The sequence below is a fragment of the Passer montanus genome, unplaced genomic scaffold, assembly GCF_014805655.1.
Source record: "Passer montanus isolate IOZ18808 unplaced genomic scaffold, ASM1480565v1 scaffold225, whole genome shotgun sequence".
In the NCBI taxonomy this organism is placed as follows: Eukaryota; Metazoa; Chordata; class Aves; order Passeriformes; family Passeridae; genus Passer; species Passer montanus.
The window spans coordinates 54,500-81,161 of NW_024366871.1; the positions used below are offsets into that span (position 1 = coordinate 54,500).

General features: G+C 53.3%; 1 protein-coding gene across 1 annotated transcript in view; it reads left to right on the forward strand.

The window, feature by feature from the left end:
• Positions 1-24: 24 nt before the first annotated feature.
• Positions 25-26,662, forward strand: part of HADHA (hydroxyacyl-CoA dehydrogenase trifunctional multienzyme complex subunit alpha) — a 27,623-nt gene continuing 985 nt past the window's right edge. The window contains exons 1-19 of the mRNA XM_039710221.1: positions 25-147; positions 5,132-5,173; positions 5,269-5,339; positions 6,409-6,542; positions 7,819-7,957; positions 8,913-9,032; positions 9,115-9,217; positions 13,742-13,864; positions 14,500-14,618; positions 15,496-15,552; positions 18,248-18,357; positions 18,606-18,740; positions 19,282-19,453; positions 20,480-20,566; positions 21,959-22,099; positions 23,190-23,258; positions 23,477-23,672; positions 23,990-24,104; positions 24,868-25,013. Of these exons, the coding sequence (XP_039566155.1) occupies positions 60-147; positions 5,132-5,173; positions 5,269-5,339; positions 6,409-6,542; positions 7,819-7,957; positions 8,913-9,032; positions 9,115-9,217; positions 13,742-13,864; positions 14,500-14,618; positions 15,496-15,552; positions 18,248-18,357; positions 18,606-18,740; positions 19,282-19,453; positions 20,480-20,566; positions 21,959-22,099; positions 23,190-23,258; positions 23,477-23,672; positions 23,990-24,104; positions 24,868-25,013 (2,167 nt within the window). The 5' untranslated portion in view covers positions 25-59. The remainder of the gene's footprint in view (positions 148-5,131; positions 5,174-5,268; positions 5,340-6,408; positions 6,543-7,818; positions 7,958-8,912; positions 9,033-9,114; positions 9,218-13,741; positions 13,865-14,499; positions 14,619-15,495; positions 15,553-18,247; positions 18,358-18,605; positions 18,741-19,281; positions 19,454-20,479; positions 20,567-21,958; positions 22,100-23,189; positions 23,259-23,476; positions 23,673-23,989; positions 24,105-24,867; positions 25,014-26,662) is intronic.

The following is a 26,662-nucleotide window of genomic DNA, read 5'->3' on the forward strand; positions in this document are numbered from 1 at the left end:
GGGCGGGGCGGGCGCGCTGAGGCCCCCGGCGGCCTCTCCCTCATTCGACCTCGGCGAAGATGGCGGCGGCGGTGCGAGCCATCGGCAGCCTCGGCCGCCTCCCGGCCGCCGCCAGGGCCGGCCCCACGCGGCACACCCCGCCCCGAGGTGAGCGGGGGGATGGCGGGGAGCGGGAGCGGCTGGCGCGCGGTGTCCCCCGCCTGCGGGGAGCAGCGGGGGATGCGGGCGGTGAGGGGAAGGGACGGAGGGGCGCTGAGGGGACACTGAGGGGAAGGGAGCGCTGACGGGCAGGGGGGCAGTGGAAACTCCGGGAGCTCTGAGGGAGCGAGGACTGGCGTGGGATGGGACCTACCCAGGAGTTATTTTTGGGGGTGCGGTGAGGGGGCACTGAGGTGAGGGCACGGGGGCACTGAGGGGCTGAGGAACAGGGTGTCCCAAAGAGGATTTCCCGGTGCTGGGGAAGGGGTTGGGCGTTGTCCGGGGGTCCCGAAGGGCTCCTCGGGTGGTGTGACCGTGAGGAGTTCCCAGGGAAGGGTCTGTGAGGAGCAGAATTGGGGCAGGGGATCCCCGGGGATGGGACTTGTCCCCATGTCTGTCTGTGCCCCGTGTGAGGGCTTTGTCCCCATGGCCTGGGAGCCACCTGGGGGATCCCTGGCAGGTCCCCAGGGTCTGTCCCCCCGTGTCCTGTGGTCTCTGGGGGTTGTGTGTCCCCGTGGGGGACATCCTGCAGTGCCCACCTTTACACAGGGACACTCTGTGGGAACCTCTGAGCAGTTCTGGGGGGTCCCTGTGGCCTGGCACTGAGGGGGGGACACACCCTGCAGTCAGGATGGTCCCTGCACGTGAGCTGAGCCACGGGGAGAGCGTGTCCTTGTGCCCTGACACTCGTGCCTGTCCCAGTGCCCCGAGAGCCTGCTTGGAAAGGACAGGGTGTCCCCATGCCCTTGGCAGGGTGGATCCTGTGGCTGCCCTGCAGGCAGGCAGGGGGATCCATGGCAAGGGGGATCCCTGGGACCCTGTAATCCCCCTTTCCTGGGGGAGGGTGCTCCGTGATCTCTCAGCTGAGAGAGTTGGGATGGATCACCCTGGGGAAGAGGAAGCTCTGGGGAGAATTTAGGAGGGGCTTAGTGTTTTGTTAAACCCAGTGCTGGGCTTGGTTCAGAGCTGGACTCAGTGCTCTGAGAGCTCTTTTCCAACGTGAGCAGTTCCCTGGTTCTGGGATCATGGTGAGCAGCTCCCTGGTTCTGGAATCATGGTGAGCAATTCTATGGTTCTGGGACCATGGTGAGCTGTTCCCTGGTTCTGGGATCATGGTGAGCAGTTCCATGGTTCTGGGATCACGGTGAGCAATTCCATGGTTCTGGGATCATGGTGAGCAGCTCCCTGGTTCTGGATCATGGTGAGCAGCTCCCTGGTTCTGGGATCATGGTGAGCAGCTCCATGGTTCTGGGATCGTGGTGAGCAGCTCCCTGGCTCTGGGATCATGGTGAGCAGCTCCCTGGCTCTGGGATCATGGTGAGCAGCTCCATGGCTCTGGGATCATGGTGAGCAGTTCCATGGTTCTGGGAGCATTATGAACAATTCCCTGGTTCTGGATCATGGTGAGCAGCTCCCTGGTTCTGGATCACAGTGAGCAGTTCCCTGGTTCTGGGACCATGGTGAGCAGTTCCCTGGTTCTGGGATCATGGTGAGCAGTTCCCTGGTTCTGGATCACAGTGAGCAGTTCCCTGGTTCTGGATCATGGTGAGCAGCTCCGTGGTTCTGGGTTCATGGTGAGCAGTTCCCTGGTTCTGGGATCATGGTGAGCAGCTCCCTGGTTCTGGATCATGGTGAACAGTTCCCTGGGTCTGGATCATGGTGAGCAATTCCATGGTGCTGGGATCATTATGAACAATTCCCTGGTTCTGGATCATGGTGAACAATTCCCTGGTTCTGGGACCACACTGTGTTACGTGCAGCCTTGGTGCAGGTCTGTACGTGACAGGGTGCTGCAATCACTGACGAGGAGACTTGTGGTAACTCCAGGGAGTCCTCAGGCTGCTGCTGGTTGGAATTCTTGTTCTGACTGGTAAAGCTCCTCACACCAAACAGCCCTGGAGCTGCTGTGAGGACGCTGTCCCTGTTCACCATGCATGAATCCCCTCGTTCTGCCTTGCAAAGCGTTTGGGAAATGCATGCAAAGCTCTCGGGGGCAGCCCAAAGGCAGGGAGCAGTCAGGAGCCAGGTGAGCTCCAGGGCTGGCTGTACCTGCTGGGCCACATCCCTGTGCCACCAGCTTCCCAGGGTGGCTTGGGAAGCTCAGTCTGCCAGGAGCTTCCCATCTCACGGCTCACAGCTCCGTGCTCGGCTGGCCTGAGCTTCATCCTCTCCATCCTGCTGGGGCTTGGGCTGCTCCAGAACTGGAAAAAGGGTTCCAGGACTTTTCCCTGAGCCATGGAGGCTGCTCCCAGTTCGAGCCGTGTGCCACGGCCTGGTGAGTGGAAGGGTGGGAGGTGCTGGGCAGAGAGGCAGCTGAGGTAGGAACAGGGAGAGGAGAAAGTGGGGAGGAGCAGGCTGGGCTCTGGGGTGGCTGCTGTCCATTCTCTGGTGCATCCAAAGTCCTGAGGGCACCTGCTGTGTTGGTGTCCTGGTGCTGGACAGTCTTTGAGCTGGAGTGAGATTGGAACTGATTTTCAGGGTTTAACTCTGGAATGAGTGATGGGACATGGTGGGAGTTTGAGGCTGGGCTTCTGCTTCCTGCAGCATTTTGGAGGAATTTTCTGGCTCTGGTCTTGGCACCTTCCCCTTGCAGTGCTGAAGGGATCAACACCTAAAGCAGATGTGCAGGGACCAGGACAAGGAGCTGTTTTTGCTTCCTGGCAAAAGATGTTTTCCACAAATATGCTGGAATTAAAACAAACCACTGTCAGGCTACAGAAACCTCACTCCAGTGTTCACCAGCTGGTGCACTGCTGACAGCACCTCTCCCAAAAGAGTTTGTGTTCAAGTGGAGTGAGACTTGTGCAGTCATACCCTTGATTTATTTTTTTCCTACTTCATCTCTTCTGTTTTGTGAGAATGGAAAGGCAGAGTGGAATTGAAGGCTGAAGGTTTTCATGGAAGGGAATCTATTTGGGAACTGATATGGAAAAGGAAAGCCATGTAAAGAGCAAAAAACCTGGAATCCCAGACTGGTTTGTCTGGGAGGGATCTTAAAGCTCATCTTGTTCCACACCCTTGCTATGGGCAGGGACACCTTCCACTATCCCAGCTTGCTGCAGGGATTGAATGAATTAATTCAGGGATTCAGTTCAGCCCTTGCTTTCTCTTTAAAGAAAGGACTTTTATTGGGTTAAAATATTGCTGTTAAAGTGCACGGTGTTCTGCTGGGCAGCATCTCTCACCAGAGTTATTGTTGCCAGCCCACACTTGGTTTGTGGGAATTGAATGTTGGTGCTTATTTTCAGGAGTACACAAAGAGTTTAGGGAAATTATTGTTGGGTGGAGCTATCACATGTGGGTATTAAATATTGCTGAGGAGCTTTGGAGTGGGAACTGGTTCACTCTTTGTTTATAAAACGCTGCTGTGGGCACATGACACACACACACAGGCACCCCAAAGCTGTTTGCTGGGACAGCCTGACGCTGAATTTCCATCCCCACGGCATCACACTGCATGTCCTGGGCTCAGGAATGGGAGCAAAGGTCAGTCCCTTCTGCCAGCACCCCGGACAAGGTGGAAAGGAGGCCAAAGTGCAGCCCTGAGCCCGTGTCACGGGGCTGTGGCAGGGGGAGACACCTGTTGGGGAGGCACAGTTTGCAGTTTATTCTCCTGGTGTTTGTGTTATTCTCCCTGCTGGCTGCTGGGAATGGGAATGTTTCATTCCTGAAGGCTTTATCAGTGTCGAGCAGAGCCCTCCCCTGGCTAATTGCTGTGTGCTGGCTGGTGGATAGATACATGTGGAAGTAACACTTTTACTGGAATTCAGGCTTAAAGCAGCTCTGGCAGGGGTTCAGCCTGGATCTGAGTTAGGGGATCCTCAGGGTCAAGATCAAGGGTGCTTGAAGAGGTCGTGGTGCCAAACAGAATTTCTGAGCAGAAAAAGGAGATTTAGGAGTGAGAAACTCGTGGGCAGAACTTGTTTGTTTGTGGTCTGAACTTTCTGAGGGATCTGGAAGATGTGTTCATGTGCTTTGCATGTCATTAGTGGAGCTGGATCCAAGAGCTGGAGAGGGACAAGGACCTGGAGGGACAGGACAAGGGAGAACAGCCAGAGGGCAGGGCTGGGTGGGGATTGGGAATGAGGAATTGTTCCCTGTGAGGGTGGGCAGGCCCTGGCACAGCTGTGGCTGCCCCTGGATCCCTGGCAGTGCCCAAGGCCAGGCTGGACAGGGCTTGGAGCACCCTGGGACAGTGGGAAATGTCCCTGCCATGGCAGGGGTGGCACTGGATGGGCTTTAAGATCCCTCCCACCCAAACCAGTCTGTGATTCTGAGTATTTTGTTGATATATGGAGGCAAGGATAAATATTTTGTGTGGCACTCCAGTTGTGCCCCCTGAGATCTCTGTGGTGACACTTGGACTGTCCCCCTTTGCTGGCACCAGAGTGTGTTTTTACAGAAGTACCCTGGACAGTTGTGTTTGCTTTGCAGGGAATTCACCTTGAAGCTCCCCAAAGAGGTTGGAATGAGGATGATCAAGGTCAAAGTGCCCCCTGAGGTCTCTGTGGTGACACTTGGACTGTCCCCCTTTGCTGGCACCAGAGTGTGTTTTTACAGAAGTACCCTGGACAGTTGTGTTTGCTTTGCAGGGAATTCACCTTGAAGCTCCCCAGTGTGCAGGAAAGTCCCTGGTTTAACACATGAAGAGGTTGGAGTGAGGATGATGAAGGCCAAACTGTGCCACCTGCTCCATCCCTTGCCAGCTGCTTGGGAAGAGGGATTTCATTTTTCTCCTCTCAGTTGGGCACTGCAGAGTGGGGTCTGTGCAGGAAGGTCACTGCTGGACTCTGGTGGGGCACAGGTCACGCTGTGAGGGGAGGGACTGGCTCATGCCCAGGGTTTCCAAAAGCTGTTCTTGGCAGGCCAGGGGAGCTGGGAGAGCCTGAGGCTGCTGAGAATTCCTTTAACACCTGTGACATCTTCTCCTTAGGTTATGCCTGCCGTAACATCTCCACCTCCAGTGCCCTCCAGAGTAAGTGTGAAGCTTTCCTATAAATCCATTTTTTTCCTTCAGATCCCTGGAGCAGGAGCTGAGCCCACCCCTTTTTTGTCTGTGTTTGCTTGCAGACAGAACCCACGTCAGCTGTGATATCAAAGGGGATGTTGCTGTCGTGCGCTTCAACACACCAAATTCCAAGGTATTGAAAATTCCCATGCAGGGCTAAGAGCTTCCCTGGCCTGCAGCCTTACAGAGCTGGGAGCAAAGGAGAAGTAGGAAAAGAAGATCTGGGGATTTTCATGAGACATCTGGAGATGGCTCTTGGAGTACTTTGTGTGTGCTAAGCTAATTTGTCTCTCTCCCAAGCACAAGGTCTTGTTGAGTTCCAAATCTTAAGGAGAACTTTAAAAAAAATTAAATCTTGTTTAGTTCTTGTATTCAAGTCAGTTAAAGAATGTGTCCATACTTCAGTAATTTTGAATCCATAAGTGCTTTTGATTCTATTATCATGAATATGATATAAATAGAACCTAATTCTCATTTTTTGGGTCAATACAGCTGCAGTTGTTCAGGTATCAGGAGGAACTCTGTAAATGACATCTGAATTTTGGAGTCTCATAACCAGTAGTGAATTTCAGGTGTCATCTCACAGTTGGAAATGCTCTTTATGAGCAATGATAGACCTTGCAATAAAAGCCTGACTTTTAAAGCAAAGCAGCTGAGCTGCTCTGATATGATACAAGATATAAAGATTGAACTTCTGCTGCTATGAAAAATCTTGTACTAATTGTAGCAGACCAGAAGGGGTTTTATATATACTCCTTTCCTTTGAGGAGCAGCAGCAGTCTCAGGTTTGAAATATTCTATTTTATGTGAGGATTTGGTGGTACCTAAAGAACCCAGGCTAGGTTTGTCCTGCTTTTTGCAGCCTTTCAGTAAAGCTGGAGGGATATTGTCAGCCTGCTCTGGGAGAGGTATCCCTGCTCATTGCAGGGGGTTGGATGAGATGACCTTGAAAGGTCCTTTCCATCCCAAATCATTCTGTGATTCTATGATTATATAACAAAGAAAAAACAAACCAGTTTACAAGTTCATAAAATCAATATTTGGGGCCACTGTTGGGAAGGTTAAAGAGGAGCCCCCTAATTAAAGATGACCTGCTGCAGGTTTTATCCAGGAGGGGTTTTTATGCTGGGGCAGGGCTGAAGTAACTTGCAGCAGGTGTGGGCTCCAGGTGAGCTGCTGCTGAGGTGCTGCTCTGCTCCCAGGTGAACACCCTGTCCAAGCAGCTGAGTGCAGAGTTCACCGACGTCATGAACGAGATCTGGGCCAACGAGGCTGTGAAGAGTGCTGTGCTCATCTCCTCCAAGCCAGGCTCTTTCATTGCTGGAGCGGATCTCAAGTAAGCACAGGGCTTCAGGAGCTGTCCCTGAAATGCAGCAATTTGTCCCTGGCACCTCCCTGGGGTGAAACACAGACTGGGAGTGAAATTCCCATTCTCAGGATTTCAGAGTTGCTGGAAATGAAGTGAGGATCTCAGCAAAGAGGGCTTCAGGAGCTGTCCCTGAAATGCAGCAATTTGTCCCTGGCACCTCCCTGGGGTGAAACACAGGCTGGGAGTGAAATCCCCATGCTCAGGATTTCAGTGGCTGGAATTGAAGTGAGGATCTCAGCAAAAAGGGATGTGGCAAGTCCTTAAACTCCTCCTGACTGTGGCACTTGGTCACTCCTTCCTGCAGCCAAGGAAACCAGCCTGGCTCTGGGCTGGGCATTGTCCTTGGGCACAACAAGAGGGGATAATTCACATGCAGGACTCGTTTGAGCTGGGTTGGAGTGCCTGGCAGCCTTCCAGCCTGGGCCCTGGTTTGGGCAGTGTTTGGCACTCTGCCCTGTGCTGAGCAGCCTCTCAGGCTCCCTGGGTAACTTTTCCAGGGTGTGGGATGATCCAGTGGGTGCCCACTGGGACCTGGAATGCCATTGGCTCCTACTGCTGACACTGACAGGACAGAATCATTGCTTAAAGACATTAAAAGCCAGAATGCTCTGAGGAAAGAAGGTAAATTAAGAGTAAACCCTCCAAAACCGTGTTACATTTTTGGCTGGCTTTGTCCAGGGACAGAGACTCACTCACTCCCTGTTCAGGAGGGAAGGAGGTGAGCAGAGCAAAGGCCAGGCTGTGGTTAAGAGGTGTCTCCTGGCCTCAGCACCTCCAGCATCCCAAATTACTCCTGCCTGGCAAAGGCTTTGAGCTTCCAGGAGAATAATTAGCACAGAGAGTCTCTAATTGGCAGTGTGGCATCAGAGCACTGGCCATCTGCTCCTCTAAGAGTGATTCTGGGCTCTTTCCTCCACCCTTCCTGGCAAGTGCTTTGAGGCTTCCTACAACCCTTCCTCCTCTCCCAAAGGCTTCCAGAGCCCTGGCACAAGGGATTCCATTCAGTGCTTCAGGAAAACCCATGTCAGCATGCAGGGCCTGACCCTGCTGGGTTTAGTTAATCTCCCTGTGTTGCCTGATCCAAAACTGGGGCCTAAACAGCTCTTGCCTACCTGTCAGGCAGTGGAGATTGTAGGAAAACAGGGAAAAACTCATCAAAACCTCTCATTTTGATGCTGTTTTGTCAGGAAAACTGACCAAAAAAAGCTTTTCCCATCCTCATCCACCTCTCTCCTCCCCTCAGCATGCTTGAAGCCTGCAAGACTGCTCAGGAAGTGACTCAGCTCTCTCAGGATGGACAGAAGATGCTGGAAAAGATTGAGCACTCTCCAAAGCCCGTCGTTGCTGCCATCAGTGGCAGCTGCCTGGGAGGAGGGCTGGAGGTACTGGACAATCCTGGGGCTCACAGCAGGAGTGGGGGCTGACACTGCTGCTGCTCTGGTTCCCCAGATGATGCTGGCAGGACTGGTAATGGGAGATGAATTTGGGAGCTGATGAGGGCTCATTACATCATGTAAATGAGGTTGTGGCAAGTTAATGGCTTGCTTGTGCTTCAGGGCTCTGCCATGCGAGTTCTGCTGCTGCTGTGGAAAGAGAGCAAATCAAATCTGAACCTGTGTGGGCCAGGCTAATATTTAGATGAGTGTCCAAGGGAAAACTGGCTGTTTCCAGCAGGCACTGGATCTGCATCAATGCTGCTGGCACAGTTCAGCCTGGAAATTGCTGCTTTTCAGATGAAGTGAGCCTTGTATCCCAGCAACTTCCATTCTTTGTGGGGCTGCTGTGAGAGGGGTGAGTGTGGGGACCCAGCCAGGCTCCACCCTGCCTGCAGCTCCACTTCAGCACCTTGGCTGGATCTTCTGCCTTGTCATCTCCATCCAGGGTTTTGTAAACAGCAAGGCTCTGCTGATTGCTGGAGCAGAGTTGTTACTAAAGCAGTGTAATCTTGGAATGGAATCTCTTGTTTTGTACTGATTTCTCAATATTTTTTTTACACTCACTGTGTTGACTCACCTGGACTTGGCAGTCCAGGGATAAACCAAGAATCATGACTGATCCGTAGATGGGACTGTGCTGGTGTAGTGAATTAATAAAGCCCTTGAAGGTCTAGGTGAGATCTAAAATCAGCTTGGGAGTTTGATGTTCATCTCACACCTGCTTGCTGTCATCCCCCAGAAGCCATCAGTGAGCACAGAGGGAATTTGGGCACTTGGTGAAGGAACTGGGGCAGGGTGGTGAGGAATCTGAGACAGTGTGTGGGAGAGAGCTGTGTGATGGGTGCCTGGTTCTTCTGTTGTCTTTCACAGAGAAACCTTTCATTGTCTTTTCCTTTTTAAGGTTGCCATTGCCTGTCACTACAGAGTAGCAACAAAGGACAGGAAAACAGTCTTGGGAACACCTGAAGTGTTGCTGGGTCTCCTGCCTGGAGCAGGGGGTACTCAGAGGCTGCCAAAGATGGTGAGTAAGAGGAAAACTTAACCCCATAGCCCTTTCTGCCTGGCAAACTCCCACTCTGGAATCTTCTTTCTGCCCTTTCTAGGTGGGACTTCCTGCTGCCTTTGACATGATGCTGACTGGGAGGAACATCCGTGCAGACAGAGCCAAGAAGATGGGGCTGGTTGACCAGCTGGTGGAACCACTAGGTCAGACACAGTGTCCCTCAGTTCCTTGATGCCTGTCAGGGAACCTTTCCCCTCACTAAAATGTGTGGAGAGGTTTTTTTCCTGCTCTGCAGGAGAGCAGAAATCCCTGTTCCCACCTTACAAGCACAGGGACCTTGAAATGTGAGGCTGCTGCAGAAGCTGAGTGAACAGGAGAGGTCAGCATGGAGGGCAGGCCTGCTGGCTCTTCTCCTTAAGCTAATTATCCAGATAAGAGCCCCCATTGCTCATTTATCATGTCAGAGGACAGATTGCAGCCCCTAATGGAAGGACAATAGATGACTGATGGCTGTGTTTCTGCAGCCTGCAGATGGTAATCCCTGACAGGAGCTGCAGCAGGGAGCCCCCATGGCTTGGGCACTCAGAATTGCCAGCTGGCTGTCAGCAGGGGGGAAAAATTCCCTGCAAACTGCAGGATTCCAAGTGTTGCTGAATCATGTCTTGCTCCCAAAGTTCTTTCACTAGGGCAGCTTTCTTGGAAGGTGAGTAAATGGAGGAGGTTGAGGAGTAAACCTTCCAGAGCCTCCCAAGAGGAGCCATCAGCCCCTCTCAGGAGTTAGAATGGAAGCCACTGCTCCAGCTGGCACTGCCATGGGGTTGGAGGGTGCTGAGCATGGTTTCCCCAGGCACAGCACAGCCAGAACACACTGGTGGTGCTGAAGAAAATAAAATTAATAAAAAGCTGCTGCTGCCCACCCTGAGCAATGCCAGGAAAGCCTTGGTGTCTGTGCTGTCCCACAGGCCAGTGCTCTGCTGGATCATGGGATGGTCTGGGTTGGAAGGGACCTTAAAGCTCATCCAGTCCCTGCCCATGGCAGTGGCAGGGACACTGCCACTGTCCCAGGTGCTCCCAGTTCCAGTGTCCAGCCTGGCCTTGGGTACTGCCAGGGATCCAGGGGCAGCCCCAGCTGCTCTGGGCACCCTGTTCCTGCCAGGGAACAATTCCTCATTCCCAATCTCCCATCCAGCCCTGCCCTCTGGCATTCCCTGTGTCCTGTCCCTCCAGCCCTTGTCCCCAGTCCCTCTCCATCCTTCCTGTCAGCTCCTGCAGGTGCTGGAGGGCTGCAGCTGGGTCACCCCAGAGCTTTCTCTTCTCCAGGCTGAGCAATCCCAATTCTCCCAGCCTTTCTTTCAGCAGAGCTGCTCCATCCCTCTGATCACCTTGGTGCCTCCTTTGGGCTCTCTGCAGCAGCTCCAGGTCCTTGTGCTGCTGTGCCAGGGCTGGGGCAGCTCTGCAGGTGGGCTCTCACCTGAACACAGGGGCAGAATCCCCATTTCCTGCTGCCCACACTTGGGGATCAGCCCAGGATACCCGGATATCCTTAGCTTGTCTTTAGCTGTATTCATTCCTCTAAAACAGATCCATGGCTCTCAGGCTGGACTTAAAATTGCCTGGATAAACTGTCCCACTTGATACTTGCTTAGAAGTGAATTGTTTTTTAAGAGGTAGCAAATGTGGCTGTTTATAGCCACAATTAGCCCAGTTTGCTGAAAAGGAAACGTGAGCTTTCTGAGCAGCTGCTGGGGATCCTGGCTCAGCCCAGAGGAGCACGTAGGAGGAACACAGAAATACAAATTGCATGCAAACATTGGACGTGTTCCTTGTTATCCAAACAGCAGCAGCACCAGGAGGGCTCCTGCTCACTCTGTGGCTGGGGAAAGCAGCTCTACCTGGGGTGATGCTTTAACTGATGGCAGAAAGCTTGGAAGGAGACACACACCATCAATCAGGAGGCAATTTCAGGGCATGCAATCAGTTCTCCTTCAGCAGGGAGCTCTGCAGCATTGCCTGGATCCAGTTCTGGCATGTGCCATTTATAAAAGAAAGCAGATGGGCGTGCACAGCTCAGGACACAGCAAAACACTGGGAATTAACTGCAGGTAAAGCAAACCCACATATGTGGGGTCAGCCACCCAGTGGGAGTGGTTCTCACAGCTCAGCCTTTGAAACAAACAGCAATTTTCTTCAGCTGGAGTATCAGAATCCAGCACTTGTTAATGTATCCAAGCTACAAGAAAGGTGAAATCAGGGATTGACATCTTGTAGCACATCGAGTTGTAAAGCTGAAGGTCTCAGCTGGGAATGGAGAAAAGAGAATTTGGAAGCTGGTGAAGTCTGAGCTTTGAACTCCCAAATGCTCTTGGGTTTCCAGTGAATTCTCTAAAACCCCCTGGGCATTGTTGAAATGTAGATTATGCAGCAGCTCTGAGCTGTATTTGTCTGCTGCCTATAAAATCAACTGTGTTTTGTTTGGCCTGTTTTTCCTTGGACTGGCTTTGACATACTGCCAGGGCAGGAGGGAAACTTCCACAGGGAGCTTCCCTGAGCTGTCAGAGTGTTTGTGCTGCTTTATCTCCTCCTTGCTGAGAGACTCCTTGAGCAGGGGGCAGCTTCTGGGGTCTGCTGGATTAAAACCCTCAGGTTGTTACAGAGGGCTGCCCCTGGATCCCTGGCAGTGCCCAAGGCCAGGCTGGACAGGGTTTGAGGAACAGTTTGGGACAGTGGGAAATGTCCCTGCCATGGCAGGGGATTATATGACCTTTAACATCCCCTTCCCAACCAAACTATTCTGAGTTTTTGTGATTAAAACCTTACAGCTGAGGACTTCAGCCTTTTGTGGGAGAGGAGAATAGTGGGAGATGAAACAGGAGGGGGTTTCTGATTTGGATTTTACCTGTCTCTTCTCTTGGAGTGTCTGGCTGAGGACTTCAGCCTTTTGTGGGAGAGGAGAATAGTGGGAGATGAAACAGGAGGGAGTTTCTGATTTGGATTTTACCTGTCTCCTCTGTCAGGGTGTCTATGGGGTGTTTCCTTAGCTTTGAGGGCTCTGCAGTGTCTGGGTGTGTTTGGAGCAGTTTGGGTGAAGGTGAATGGCCCTGCCCAGCTGCAGGGCTGTAATCTCCCTAGGTTTGTTCAGCCCAAAGTTGCACATTTAGCTCCAGGGCCTACTTGGTGACCCTGTGCAGCTTCACCAGACACTGCTCTGTCATTAATGACTCAGAGTTTGCCTCTGGCAGCATCTCACAGCTGCCTGATCAGCCGTGTGCTGTGTCCTCCTCTCCTGATGATACAATTGTCTGGAAATGAGAATTCCTGAGCTTGGAAATTGTGCAACCCACCCTCAGAGGCTGCTAAAACTGGTTTGGTGGTGGCTTGCTTCATTGTGGGACAGCTTTAAGTTGGGCCATGTGTTGCAGTAGCTAAAGCAAGGGAGAGGTTTCCTGCACTGAGTTCAAAGGTTGGGGTTGTTGGACATTGGCTCCAGTACAGGGATTTCCAGGGATTCAGCACTCCCAGAATGCTGGCTGTGTGTTTAACAGCTCAGTGTTGGCACAGCATGGTGGGACACACAAGTTCCACAAGGGAGAGGAAGGGGAGGCAGAACACCTCAGGGTTCTGTGTTTGCCTGCAGTTATGTCAGGTGGAAGGTTTGAGGAATAAAGGTGGCAAAAAGATGGTCAGGAGCTGAGGATGCATACACCTGTATGTAGTGCTTTTGATTTCCTTATATGACTTTTGTAGTGTGTAACAAACAGTAAATTTTGCCTAGATCCAGCATTTATCATGTTAGAGCGATCTTTTCCTGTTCTCTTCATTCCCAAAATGACAGTGTGGTGCCAAAGGCTCTGGTAGTTTTACCCTTTCCTTTCCACATTTTATGCAAGCTGAAAACATGTTGCTGTTTGCACACTGACAAGTAATCCTGATAAATAAGACTGGTTTTCAGCCTGGTTTGAAAGCAATATTTTCCAGATAGAAAAGATTGTAGAATGGATTTGAAAGGTTAAACTCCAAGATATAACTCTTGCAAATGTGGATCCTGTTGTGCACAGATTCCCAATTATCCCAAAGAATTCATGGAAACAGGGAAGAAGAAGGGAAAAATGTGACTTTGAAAGTCACAACAGATTTGAATACAAAAAGAACAAATCTAAAGCATTTTTCCAAATTAGCAGAACATGGCACAGTACAAAGATGAAGCTGAGGCTCTGATTCAGAGCTTTGCAGTGTATCTAACTTAACAGCAGCTCAGACAGATTGTATTGTGGCATTAAGAGGGCTTCATTGGAATTCAGAAATCACTGCTCTCACCCTTTCTCTGCCCATGGGACCCTAATGAATTCAATTGCTGTTAATTTCAAGAGGTCACCAAAAAGCTAAGTAACCACCACCTGCAGAGAGGTCATGGAACCTCTGTCCTTGGAGGTGTCCAGAAGGTCCCTGAGCAGCCTGATCTGATTGCAGAGTTGGATGTAACTTGGCCCTGCTCCCACAGGGAGCTGGCATTCCAGCATTTCTGCACCATGCCCTCTGTACAAATCCCTTGGGGCCCTCATATGATCCCTGCTGAGCCTTCCCACTGTTGGTCATAACCCAGAAGAACCAAACAGGAGCAGGGAATGGAGTGGGAGCAATTCAAAGCCCATCATGTTGTGTCTGCTCCTGGTTTCCCTGCATCCTCATTCTTCAGGGATAACTTGTGCTGTGTTCTCTGCTCTCCCCAGGCCCAGGAGTGAAGACTCCCGAGGCAAGAACAATCGAGTACCTGGAGGAGGTGGCCATTGGCTTTGCCAGGGGACTGGCCAACAAGACTGTGTCTGCCAAGAGATCCAGAGGGCTCATGCAGAGTAAGTCAGCATGGAGAAATCCCAAGGGACAGCAGTGAGTGTAATCCAGCTTGGCTTCTCCAGGATGTGTTCCTGCTCCTACTTAATTCCATTTCAAAATGAAGTTATTTCATGTTGGAATCATCTCTTGAGCGATGTGGGGTGGTAGAGAAAACTTTGCCCTGCAGAGCTGGGCTTTGGCAGAGCTGGATGTGGTGGCTCCTGAGGTTGCTGGAAGGGAGGCAGGCCCTAAAGAGTGGGAGGCAGCAGATATCTCCAGGGACTGTCCATCTGCAGAGTTTTGGCAACAAGTTCTGTACCAAGCTGGTAAACTCAAGTGGGAAGAGGTACAAGGGACTGCTCCATGCTGATCCTTGACAGCACAGCCCAGAAATGGGGACATCTGTGGGAATTCTGCTTTCTGGGGCTCAGTGTGTCACCAGTTGTGTTAGGAGGACACTTCAGCCCTCAGTGAGACTTGCCCATGGAATAATCCATGGAAACTCTCTGAGCAGCCCCTGCTGCCTGTGCCTGGGTTTCAGGTGCATGTTTCTAGGGCAGATATTCACATTTGTATTCCCTTCCCTCTGCAGTCCACCCTGGCATGTTGGCTTTGCACAGCACTGTGCTGACCCCTGTTCTGTCCCCACTTGCAGGGCTCACAGACTATGCCATGGCTCTTCCCTTCGTCAGGCAGCAAGTTTACAAGACAGTGGAGAGCAAAGTTCAAAAGCAAACCAAAGGGCTCTACCCTGCTCCTCTGAAGATCATCGAGGTAACACCCCTGCGAGGTGGGAGGAGCTGCAGGGCAGGTGGATCTGTGGCAAAATGTGGGACAGGCAGGGGGAAGGTGATCCTTCCTCTGAGTCAAGCCAACATCCTGATCCTCACAGAGATCAGTCCTGAGGAGTGTGGCTGTGGGGTAGAATTCACAATCACTGCTCAAAATATGATCACCAGTTTATGGGTACTGGTACTAGTGAGGGGTAGAGCAGGAATCCCAGCTGGGGGGAAGGCTTAGCTGGAATATTTTGGCCATGAGACTTTCAGCTGCAGTTTTCCCAGGTTTTCTATACAGTCTCTGAAGAGTTCAGGAGACCTGTTTGACACCATAAAAATAGAAATTGCTATAATTTTCACAGCACTAACCACATATTAGTATACATAAAGTATTCACTTTAATACTTTAGTTTTTTAACTTTATAATTAATACTTTATTAATAAATAAAGTATGTACATTACTTTATTAATACATAAAATATTAACTTTATTAGTCCCTTCTGTTACACAGACATCCTGTTAAACTCACTCTGTGAATAAGTCCTTATTGTAAAATGACTTTTCACTGCTGAAGTTGTTGCCCAGACTCCTCTAAAACCTGTGAAGGATTTGGAGAGCAATGACATTACAGGAGCACAGTTCTTAAAACCACAGGGAATGGCTAAAAATTAACCTGGTGGTTCACCCTCACCTGTCCTGTGCTGGAAGGACAGGGTGACACAGCTCTGCTAAGAGCAGCAGGGACAGGATTCAGGGAGTCTGAAATATGCCTTGAATGTTGGGGAGGGGTCACTGGAGACAGCAGGGAATCCTGTTCAATTGTGTGTTTGCAGCATGACTGAACTGTGGTGTCTTTACTGCTTTTCTATTAGGTCGTAAAAACTGGTCTGGATCAGGGGAGTGATGCTGGATACCTCATTGAGGCCCAGGTAAGGAGAGGAGATCCTGGCAGGGATCAGGGCCTGGGGTGGTGCCTTAAGGAGCTGGAACAGAGGCTAGACAGAGTTAAGAGGAATAAAGAGGATTTTTATTGAAGTGCCTTCAAAGGCCGCCCCCTGGCAGTACCAGATGGCTCCAAGATGGGAGCAAAAGAGGGTTTGGTGATGAGATCTCACACTTTTATAAATTTTGGTCCATTTGCATATAGGAGTTAACTGTCCAATTAATATCTTTAAATAATTAAGTTTCATCCTCCTTGCTTGCTTGCCTGTCCTCTTTTCACATTGTTTGTGCTTTGAGCCTGAATTTGAAGAGATTGTCCTTGAGTCTCCAGCTGGAACAGGATTGTTTTGTCTTCACCACCCTGTGAAAAGATCCCAGTAACATTTAATATAAAGCCAAAAGCTGCACACCAAAACAGAACAGAAAAACTTAAAACTCAAGGTATCAGGTGTAATCAGGGGATCTGTGTTTAACCACAGGGTTCATCACAGCCTGCTGCCCATCCATCCCATCCCTGCCATGGGCAGGACACCTTCCCCTACCCCAGGCTCTCCAAGCCCCATCCAGCCTGGCTTTGGGCACTTGCAGGGGTGGGGGAGCCTCAACACAAAGCACTCACAGGCAGGGCCACTGTGGGTGAGTGATGCTGCCCCTCCTGCCTGAGCAGAGCTGAGCTTCCACACCTCCTTCTAGGGGCTGGCTGGAGATGTTTCATCTCTCACTCATCTGACCATGCTGGCACGTGGGCCTCATGTCCTAAACACCATCCAGTCCTGCTTGAGCTTTCCTGGGACACAGGGAAAGCTGGAATAGAGTTTAATTGAGGGTATAGGTGGGCAGGTCCGTGGCTGGAGCAGGCAGGTGTTCTCCCCAGCAGGGAGGACTTTATCCCACACAGTCTTTGTTTTCCTCAACCATCCTCATCCCTCCATTTCTCTGCCGTAATAAACAACCTATCTCTAATTATTTTTTCCTCACTGATCCTCGTTTTGCCACACTTGTGCTTAAATTTGTTATTTCTGGTGCCACAGAGGCAATTCTGGCTGTGCACAGACTCACAGGTGGGCTTAGCTGGGCACTGCCAGCTCTGCAAGATTGAGTCCCCAGCAGCCCCACGTGTCCATCTGATTATCTCTGTATTTGGGTCGTCCCCAAGGTCACTGCCCCTTAAATGCTGGTGAAATCCATCCATCTCCCACTTCCCTGACGTGTTTTTTAACTCCTTTTGCTCCCTTCTGGTGCCAAGGCCTGGTCTGAGCTGTAGCTGCCACCTTAGCAGTGCCCTCCTGGCTGTGCCCCATCCCTGCTGTTTGTGCATTCCAGCCACGTTTGGTCTGGTGCTGAATAGAAGCCTTGGGATACTCTGTTCCTTACAGCCAAGAATGAATGGGTTTTTTTCCCCAGAACAGCAGCAGGATGGAGATCTTCCCAGAACCCCTGAAGAATAATAAGTGTCAGTGTTGTGGCTTTTTTACTGCCTCACTTTCTCCCCCAGGACAGGAGTTTGCAGATTCTCTTCTAAGCTTTTTCTGGGTATTTTAGCTGGCAGGGCAGTGGTGAAGGAAGGTGCAGGCTGCTCCAAACCTCATTCCCTGCTTTTTCTTGGCAGACTTGGCTCAGACAACTTTTGTTTTATGTGTGCTTATGCTTTGTGTTCCTCAGAACATTCCTGCTGAGTGCTGAGGGGTTATGCAGGCCTTAGATTTTGTTGCCTGTGATCCTCTGAAAATAGGATCAGGCTGCTGCTGTCAGAGAGAACTGACCTGTTTGTAAGGATTTTTGATAAAAAACCTGAGGACAGGGTGCTTCCACCTGGATGTGTGGGAACAGTGGCCCCAAGTTGATGTGGGATGCATGTGGGGGGGGAAGGGTCTCATGTCAGGTAGTCCAGTCCTGCTACTGAGGAGCTGGAATCACCAAATGCCAGAATGGTTTTGGCCCCAAGTTGATGTGGGATGCATGTGGGGGAGGAAGGGTCTCATGTCAGGGGAGTCCAGTCCTGTTACTGAGGAACTGGAATCACCAGATCCCAGAATGGTTTGATTGGGAGGGGACCTCAAAGCCCATCCAGTGCCATGACAGGGACACCTTCCACTGTCCCAGGCTGCTCCAGCCCCAGTGTCCAGCCTGGCCTTGGGCACTGCCAGGGATCCAGGGGCAGCCACAGCTGCTCTGGGCACCCTGTGCCAGCCCTGCCCACCCTGCCAGGGAACAATTCCTCATTGCCAATCTCCCACCCAGCCCTGCCCTCTGGCACTGGGAGCCATTCCCTGGCTCCTGTCCCTCCAGGCCTTGTCCCCAGTCCCTCTGCAGCTCTCCTGGAGCCCCTCCAGGCCCTGCCAGGGGCTCTGAGTTCTCCCTGGATCCTTCTCCTCTCCAGGTGAGCCCCCCCAGCTCTCCCAGCAGAAGGGGTGCAACCCTTGGAGCATCTCCCTGGCCTCCTCTGCACTCTCTCCAGCCACTCCACATCCTTGTGCTGTTGGGGAGGAGGAGGTGCAGGCTGTGCTGAGCTCAGAAGGTGCCTCTCCTCAGAGGTGACCTGGGCCCTTGTCCCTTTTCTATCCAGGTTGCTCACCTGTGCAGTCACACAGTGCTTGTCTCCCCCCTTGCCATGTTTTTGTGTGCTGACACTGAGAGCTGTTTAACGCCAACACCTCAGCTCCCCTCTTTCCTTCCTTCCAGAGCTTTGGCCAACTTGCAGTGACCAAGGAATCCAAGGCACTGATGGGGCTCTACCACGGGCAGGTGCACTGCAAGAAGAACAAGTTTGGGACACCTCAGAAAGAAGTCAAGTAAGTGCCAGTGTGGGATGCCTGAAGGAGCAGTTGGAGGATCTCTGAAAGGCTCCTGGGGCTGAGTGGGCTGGAGAGCTGTGACCAGAGCAGAGGTTTCCAGCCTCCAGAGGCTGACCCACTGCAGTTTAGAGGCCTCACTGCTGTGTGGCCTCACTCAGGTGGTGCCTGGGTGGCTGACAGGAGCCAGCAGTGGTGGGAGTTCACCATGTCCATGCTGAAGGTGTCCCCTTGGTCCTTCCCTGCAGGACTCTGGCTGTGCTGGGAGCAGGGCTCATGGGAGCCGGCATCGCCCAGGTTTCTGTGGATAAGGGCATCAAGACCATTCTGAAGGACACGACACAGAAGGGTCTGGACAGAGGCCAGCAGCAGGTCTACAAGGGGTATGTGAGTTCAGGGGGTTTGTGTGTTGGCACTGGGCTGCCTTTAGTCACAGTTCTCCTGTGCTGTCAGCATCAGGAGCTCCTGACACTGGGTGTCACAGAAAAGCTTTATTTTTATGTTGTCCCCTGCAGTGTGCTGGGATATTGCTGTGGGATAGGCTCAGCCTTAGCTCCTTAAGTAGGCAGAGACCTAAGATTCAGCAGTAACTTCTAGAGCTAAGGAAAGAGTGATTCTGGCTGCCTAAAGGCCATGGCAGGGGAGGCATTCCAGGGTTTTCTTCCTGGGTTTCTTTCCATGTTCTCCTGGTTCTGCAGTATCAGTACTCAGCTGTGTGTCATCAGGAATGTCAGTGACCAGCCTTCAGGTCACCTGTGGGAGCAGGACTCTCCTGTTCCCACGTGGAATGAGGGTTCAGGACACAGAGTGACAGTCCTTCAGGGTCAGAGATGGAATTCTGGGGGTCAGGAGGGATTCCCGTGGTGCACCTCCAGCAGCCTGGCTGGTCCACTCAGGAGCTGTGACAGAGCTGTCCCTCCCTAGGCTGAACGGCAAGGTGAAGAAGAAGAGCCTGACATCATTTGAGAGGGACTCCATCCTCAGCAACCTGATGGGCCAGCTGGACTACAAGGGCTTTGAGAAGGCAGACATGATCATCGAGGCTGTGTTCGAGGACATCAACGTCAAACACAAAGTGCTGAAGGAGGTGGAGGCTGTGAGTATCAGTCCTGAGCAGCTCCTGGATGGGGGCCCCTGGCTGGTGGAGAGTCCTGGGCTGTGCTGCTGGGTTTGTCCCCTCCCTTTTGTGCTGCAGTTGGGTCTGGGTACAAATCAGTTACACCAGGACATGGATGAGCATCCAGGGCAGCCTTTCTGTTCACTAGGGACACTCCCTGCTCAATTAAGGAATTGGTAGCTGAATGGGACATAAAAAAGTGCTCAAAAAAAAAGCATCCATTTGTCTGAGCACATTGATGTGACAGTGGTGTCCTCTGGTATCTCCACACCTTGCAGTCCTTCACCTGCTGTCCCTCTGTCCTGTTCAAGGGCACACTGGGGAAAAAGGGCTGTTCCCTGCAGTGTCTCCCATGGCTGCAGAGGCCTGCCAAAACATGGGAGCTCTGGGGCTGATATTGCAGGCCTGGGGAGAGTTCAGGGCGAGTCAGAGCTGGCTGACTTGAGCTACTGCTTTCCAGTTAGTTTCTAATGAGCAAACCCAGTTTGCCTCGTTAGCCAGGGGTCCTTGGTGTTGATCTCCCAGGGCTCTGCACAATCCTGTGTGCTGACACAGTCCCTTCCACCCCTCCCAGATGATCCCTGCTCACTGTGTCATGTCCCCTCCCAGGTGATCCCTGCTCACTGTCCCTTGTCCCTTGTCCCCTCCAGGTGATCCCTGCTCACTGTTGCTTGTCCCTTGTCCCCTCCAGGTGATCCCTGCTCACTGTCCCTTGTCCCCTCCGTGTGATCCCTGCTCACTGTCCCCTGTCCCTTATCCCCTCCAGATGATCCCTGCTCACTGTGTTGTGTCCCTTATCCCCTCCAGGTGATCCCTGCTCACTGTGTGGTGTCCCTTGTCCCCTCCAGGTGATCCCTGCTCACTGTCCCTTGGCCCTTGTCCCCTCCAGGTGATCCCTGCTCCCTGTTGCTTGTCCCTTGTCCCCTCCAGGCGATCCCTGCTCACTGTCCCTTGTTCCCTCCAGGTGATCCCTGCTCACTGTCCCTTGGCCCTTGTCCCCTCCAGGTGATCCCTGCTCACTGTATCTTTGCCAGTAACACCTCTGCCCTCCCCATCAGCCAGATCGCTGCTGCCAGCAAGAGGCCTGAGAAGGTGAGTCCCCAAGGCCACGTGCCCTGCACAGAGCTGTCCATTGTGAGGTGGCTTTGCTTCAGAGACCTTCTGCTCCCTGCTCAGGGCATGGCACAGCTCATTCTCTGCTCCCAGTGCCAGCTTTGAGCAAAGAGCTCGTGATCTGGGGGCAGGTGGGAAGGAGGATTAACCCCAGGGGTGATGTTTGTGGGGCAGCACACATCAAAAAGTGTTGGGGGCAGAGAAACTGCAGAAGGTTGGAGCCAACTGGGGCTCTGCTCCCAGGGAACAGGGACAGGATGAGAAGAAATGGCCTCAGGCTGTGCCAGAGCAGGTTCCACTTGGATATCAGGAGGAATTTTTTCCTGAAAAGAGTAGTCAGGCATTGGAAGGGGCTGCCCAGGGAGATTTGGAGTCCCCATCCCTACAGGTGTCCAGGGAATTCCTGGATGTGGCACTGAGTGCTCTGGGCTGGTGACAAGGTGGGGATTGGGCACAGCTTGGACTGGATGATCTTGCAGGGCTTTTGCAGCCACAGTCCATCCGAGCAGGAGCACTGATTCCTACATCCCTGAGGCAGCAGGGCACTGCCCTGCCAGGGTACCTGTGGTGCCTGTGAGCGTGAGGTGACCTGCTGGAAGTTCCTGTCACCCTGCTGAGCCTCTTCCTCATTTGCTGTGGGACTTCTGTTCCATCCAAATTGCCAACTGAGCCTCATTTGTTCATCCTTGCAAATAACATCCTCTTGCTGTTTAAATTGCCTGTACAATGGCTCTTAGGGGGAAACTCATAGGAAGTCAGTTAACTAATTAGCACATTTTCTTTAATTAGTTTTGCAGCCTGCAACTCAGCAAGGTGCCTCTGACTTACACAGGGCTTGGTGCCAAGTGTGGCTGCCAGGAGGCATGAAGGTGACACGCTGATGGCATGGTCACATTCACACAGTGAGGCACACAGATAATCTGCACTTAAACGCTGCTCCCGGGGGAAGGCTGCACTTCCCTCTCTAATGAGTTCCTGGATAGAAGCCTTCTCATGCTTAAATTCACTTCCTCACCAAAGCCATTCACAGGCAGCACGCAGGGACTCCCTGAGTGCTGCTCCAGTCTGAGCCCAGCTCAGGTGCCCCTCCAGGTCACACCATGCCCCTCATTTCCCTGGGATTGAGCTCAGGGATTCCCAAGCAGATTTGGCTGAAGTGGTCCTGTAAAAATTGTACCTTTATCCTCAAAGGCAGGAGCTCCTGGGCATGTGCTGTGTCCTTGGGAGAACCAAGGAGAGAAGGGAATTGGAGAGCACTCCTGTCATAGAGGGATACAGAATGTGCTCAGGGCCAGCCCTCTGCACTCAGCTTGCCCAGCTGATTGCTCTGGGAGCCAGAATCCCTCTGAACCCAGCTCTTCTGTCTGCCAGGTGATTGGGATGCACTACTTCTCCCCTGTTGACAAGATGCAGCTGCTGGAAATCATCACCACAGACAAAACCTCCCAGGACACAGCTGCTTCTGCTGTTGCTGTTGGCCTCAAACAGGGCAAAGTGGTCATCGTGGTGAAGGTGAGGGGACACTGCACACTGCTGGGTCATAAATAAAAGGGTTTCTGCACTGAGGGGAGGGTGAAACATGTGTGGACACATTGGCTACTCATCTGAGAAGTGAAAAGGGAAGTCAGAAAGGGGCAAGGGCCCAGGTGATCCTCACATGTCCCTCAGAGCAGCCATGGAAAGCCACCAGGCACACGTGCAGGGCCAGCACGAGGAGCTGGCACTGCTGCCCCACACAGCTTCCAGGGCATCCCAGACAGAGCAGTCTGCACAGGACTGTCACCACCTCAGCCCCCTGGCAGGCTGCAAGGACAGAGGGTCAGTGAGCAGCAGCCCTCCTCTGCCTGGCTTAAATCTTGGAGGTGAGGGGCAGGAATACATGGAAAAGTGGATTTAGATTGGATGTTAGGGAGAAATTCTTCCCTGTGAGGGTGGGGAGGCCCTGGCACAGGTTGCCCAGAGGAGCTGTGGCTGTCCTGTTCCTGGAATTGTCCAAGGCCAGACTGGACAAGGCTTGGAGCCACCTGGGGCACAGGAAGGTCTCCCTGTCTTTTTTCCTGATTTCTGAGGTTGCCAGAATGCTGAGCACATCTCTCTTGTAGTGCTGGGAAAACTGGTTTGTCACAAAGTGCTCGGGCATCTCCAAACACCAGTGGGGACAGGGTGTTGCTTCCCTGAGCCTCATCCCCACCTCAGCTGCCTCCCTGAAGGGCAGTTTGCAGCTCATCTCTTGCTTCCTGACTTTGTGGTGAGCAGCAGAGGTGGAAGAACTTGCTTGTGTTGGTTTCCTTTGTGCTGAGCACCCTTTTCCTCACCAGCCTGTTGGGCTTGGTGCAGCAGCAGCCTGCTCTGGACCTGCAGGCACTAGTTCAAATAAAAACACTGGGATGGAAACATCCAGGGAGTAAGTTCATGGAAGCCTGCAAACACTGCTGAGCCCTACAGGGGAAAAAAAAAAAAAAAAAGCCAAACCTATTCTAGCAGTCAGTACCAGAGTGTAGGAGATGGGTTTTGGGGTGTCTGAAGTGCAGGCTGGGCTGTGAGCCACAGTTCTGGTGCTGCCAAGAACTCACCTGCCTCTCTGCTGCACTTCTTTTCCCAGGATGGGCCTGGATTCTACACCACCAGGTGCCTGGGGCCAATGCTGTCCGAAGTGGTCCGAGTTCTGCAGGTGAGCATCCCCCAAACAATCATGGAAATTGCTTCTGCTTTGGCCAGTGCTGGGGTGGGTCAGCCTGGGTGTGCACAGGAGAGGATGTGTGTCACCAACCCTGCGTTTTGTGGCTGTCCCCAGCCTGCTCCTGGCTCCTGTTTGCACTCAGTTAATGGGGCTGGGCTCTCTGCCTCACCTCATCCCGAGATCCCATGGCTTCCCCTCCTATCCTGCAGGAGGGCATCGACCCAAAGAAAGTGGATGCCATCTCCACGGCCTTCGGCTTCCCGGTGGGAGCGGCCACGCTGATTGACGAGGTGGGCGTGGACGTGGCCACACACGTGGCCGAGGACCTGGGCAAGGCCTTTGGCCAGCGCTTCGGAGGGGGCAGCATCGACCTCTTCAAGCTCATGGTGCAGAAAGGCTTCTTGGGTGAGCTGCTGAGGTGTCCTCAGCTCCGGGAAAGGCAACAGCAGGGGGAGAACAGCGCTGGGGATGGGGCAGGAATCCCTCCCGTAGAAGCAGTGGTGCTGTTGGGCCTCCGGACCCAGAGAAAGGGCCTGGCACGGTGGCAGCATCTTGCCAAGGGAGAGCCGGGTCCCTTCCCTGTGCCCCTGCTGAGGCAGCAGATGTGTGCTCTGAGGTGCAGAGTGCTGGGAGCAGGAGCAGCAGGCACAAACCAGGATCCAAGGTGTCAGGAGGAAACAGGACACGCGCAGGAGCTGACTTGTCTGCTGTGATCCCTGCAGGTCGCAAGGCAGGGAAGGGCTTCTACGTGTACCAGGAGGGAGTGAAGAACAGGAGTGTGAATTCTGGCATGGATGAGATCTTGGAGAAGTTCAGGGTGCCAGCGAATCCTGAAGTGTGAGTACCTGTGTGTGAGGGGAGGCTGGGGCTGGCTCCTGCCCTGCCCAGCTCCTTGTGCTCTGAGCAGCAGCACGAGGTGCATCAGGTGGCATTGAGGGACATGTGCTGCAGGGCTGGAGCCCCACTGCTCTGGAGCCAGCTGGGAGAGCTGGGGGTGCTCCCCTGGAGAGGAGAAGGATCCAGGGAGAGCTCAGAGCCCCTGGCAGGGCCTGGAGGGGCTCCAGGAGAGCTGCAGAGGGACTGGGGACAAGGATGGAGGGACAGGAGCCAGGGAATGGCTCCCACAGGGAGGGCAGGGCTGGATGGGAGATTGGGAATGAGGAATTGTTCCCTGTGAGGGTGGGCAGGCCCTGGATCCCTTGGAAGATCCCTGGGGCTTGGAGCAACCTGGGACAGTGGAAGGTGTCCCTGTAATGGCACTGGATGGCTTCAAGGTCCCTTGCAGCCCAAACCATTCTGTGATTCCGTGGCATTGCTAAACACAGAGTCTGATCAAGCCCTTACTTTTTATTCAAATCCACCGGCCACAATCCTGAGTGCCATGCTCCAGGAAACCCTGCTTGGGCACAGAGGTTGGATAGAGGAGCCCCAGTGGTCCCTTCCAATCTCAGCCATTCCCTGGTTCTTAGTGCCTGCTTCAGGGCACTCACAGAGCTTAGCCCTGATCCTCACATGGACTGGGACCTTGCCACCCCTGGCCTGGCTCTGTGTCCCAGCTGTGTGCTGTCCCTGCCCAGCTCTCACAGCCTGTGTCCCACAGCTGCTCCGACGAGGACATCCAGATGCGCCTGGTGACGCGGTTTGTCAACGAGGCAGCCATGTGCCTGCAGGAGGGCATCCTCAGCAACCCCGTGGAGGGGGACATCGGGGCTGTGTTCGGCCTGGGCTTCCCCCCCTGCCTGGGAGGTGAGTGCTCTGGGCTGAGCTTTGGGCTGCAGCCACGTGGCAAGGCCACGTTTGAGCTGCAGCCTGAGGAAATGGCCTCAGGCTGCATCAGGGAGGGTGGAGGTTGGATATTGGGAGTAATTCCAGGCTGGTCAGCCCTGGCACAGCTGTGCAGAGCAGGGCTGGATTCCCTATGCCTGGAGGGATTTAAAAGCCTTGTGCATGTGGCACTTGGGGACATGGGGCAGTGGTAGCCTCGGCGCTGCTGGGGAATGTTTGGACTCAATAGTCTCAAAGGGCTTTTCCACCCTAAATAATTCCATGATTCTGATGCTGTCTCTTCCCTCTGCTGCTGGAGTTCACCAAGGACTCTTGGATCTAAGGTGGTGCTTCTGCCACGTGCCTGGTGCTTTCCCTCCTTGAGCCGTGTTCAGACTGAGGGAGCAGCTTCTTACAAAGGCCTGGAGGGGCAGGACAATGGAGAATGGCTTCCCATGGTTGGACAGGATATCAGGAATTAGGAATTCTTCCCGGAGGGTGGGCAGGCCCTGGCACAGGGTGCCCAGAGCAGCTGGGGCTGCCCCTGGATCCTTGGAATCACCCAAGGCCAGGTTGGGCAGGGATATCAGGAATTAGGAATTCTTCCCTGGGAGGGTGGGCAGGCCCTGGCACAGGGTGCCCAGAGCAGCTGGGGCTGCCCCTGGATCCTTGGAAGCACCCAAGGCCAGGTTGGGCACTGGGGCTGGAAGCACCCTGGGATAGTGGGAGGTGGTGAGACTTGGCAGGGTGGGAATGGATGGGCTTTGAGGTCCCTTCCCACCCAAACCATCCATGATTCTGGGATTATCCATGTCCCAGCTTGTCCCCAGCTCAGGTGAGCAGGGAGCAGAGTCCCTGATGAGAGACTGGGGGGTCTCTTGTGGAGAGGGATGAATGGGACAAAGCCGTTGCTTCTGGATGCTGGGACTCTTGCAGGCATCTTGGTGCTTCCCTGTCCCTGCCATGTCCCTGTGTCCCTTCCCCACTGTGTCTCCAGCTCAGGTGAGCAGGGAGCAGAGTCCCTGATGAGAGACTGGGGGGGTCTCTTGTGGAGAGGGATGAATGGGACAAAGCCGTTGCTTCTGGATGCTGGGACCCTTCCGGGCACCTTGGTGCTTCCCTGTCCCCACCGTGTCCCTGTCCCCGCTGTGTCCCTGTCACAGCTGTGTTCCTGTCCCCGCCATGTCTGTGTCACAGCCATGTGTCCCTGTCCTTGCTGTGTCCCTGTCACAGCCATGTCCCTTTCCCCATCCCCGCCATGTTTCTTTCACATCTGTGTCCCTGTCCCCATCCCCACCGTTTCCCTGTCCTTGCCATGTCCCTGTCCCCGCTGTGTCCCTGTCCCCGCTGTATCCCTGTCCCCATCCCCGATGTGTCCCTGTCCCAGATGTGTCCTTGTCCTTGCCACATCCCTGTCCCCGCTGTGTCCCTGTCTTTGCCGTGTCCCTATCACAGCTGTGTCCCTGTCCCAGATGTGTCCTTGTCCTTGCCACATCCCTGTCCCCGCTGTGTCCCTGTCCTTGCCGTGTCCCTATCACAGCTGTGTCCTTGTCCCCACCACGTCGCTGTCCCTGCTGTGTCCCTGTCCCTGCTGTGTCCCTGTCCCAGATGTGTCCCTGTCCCTGCCATTT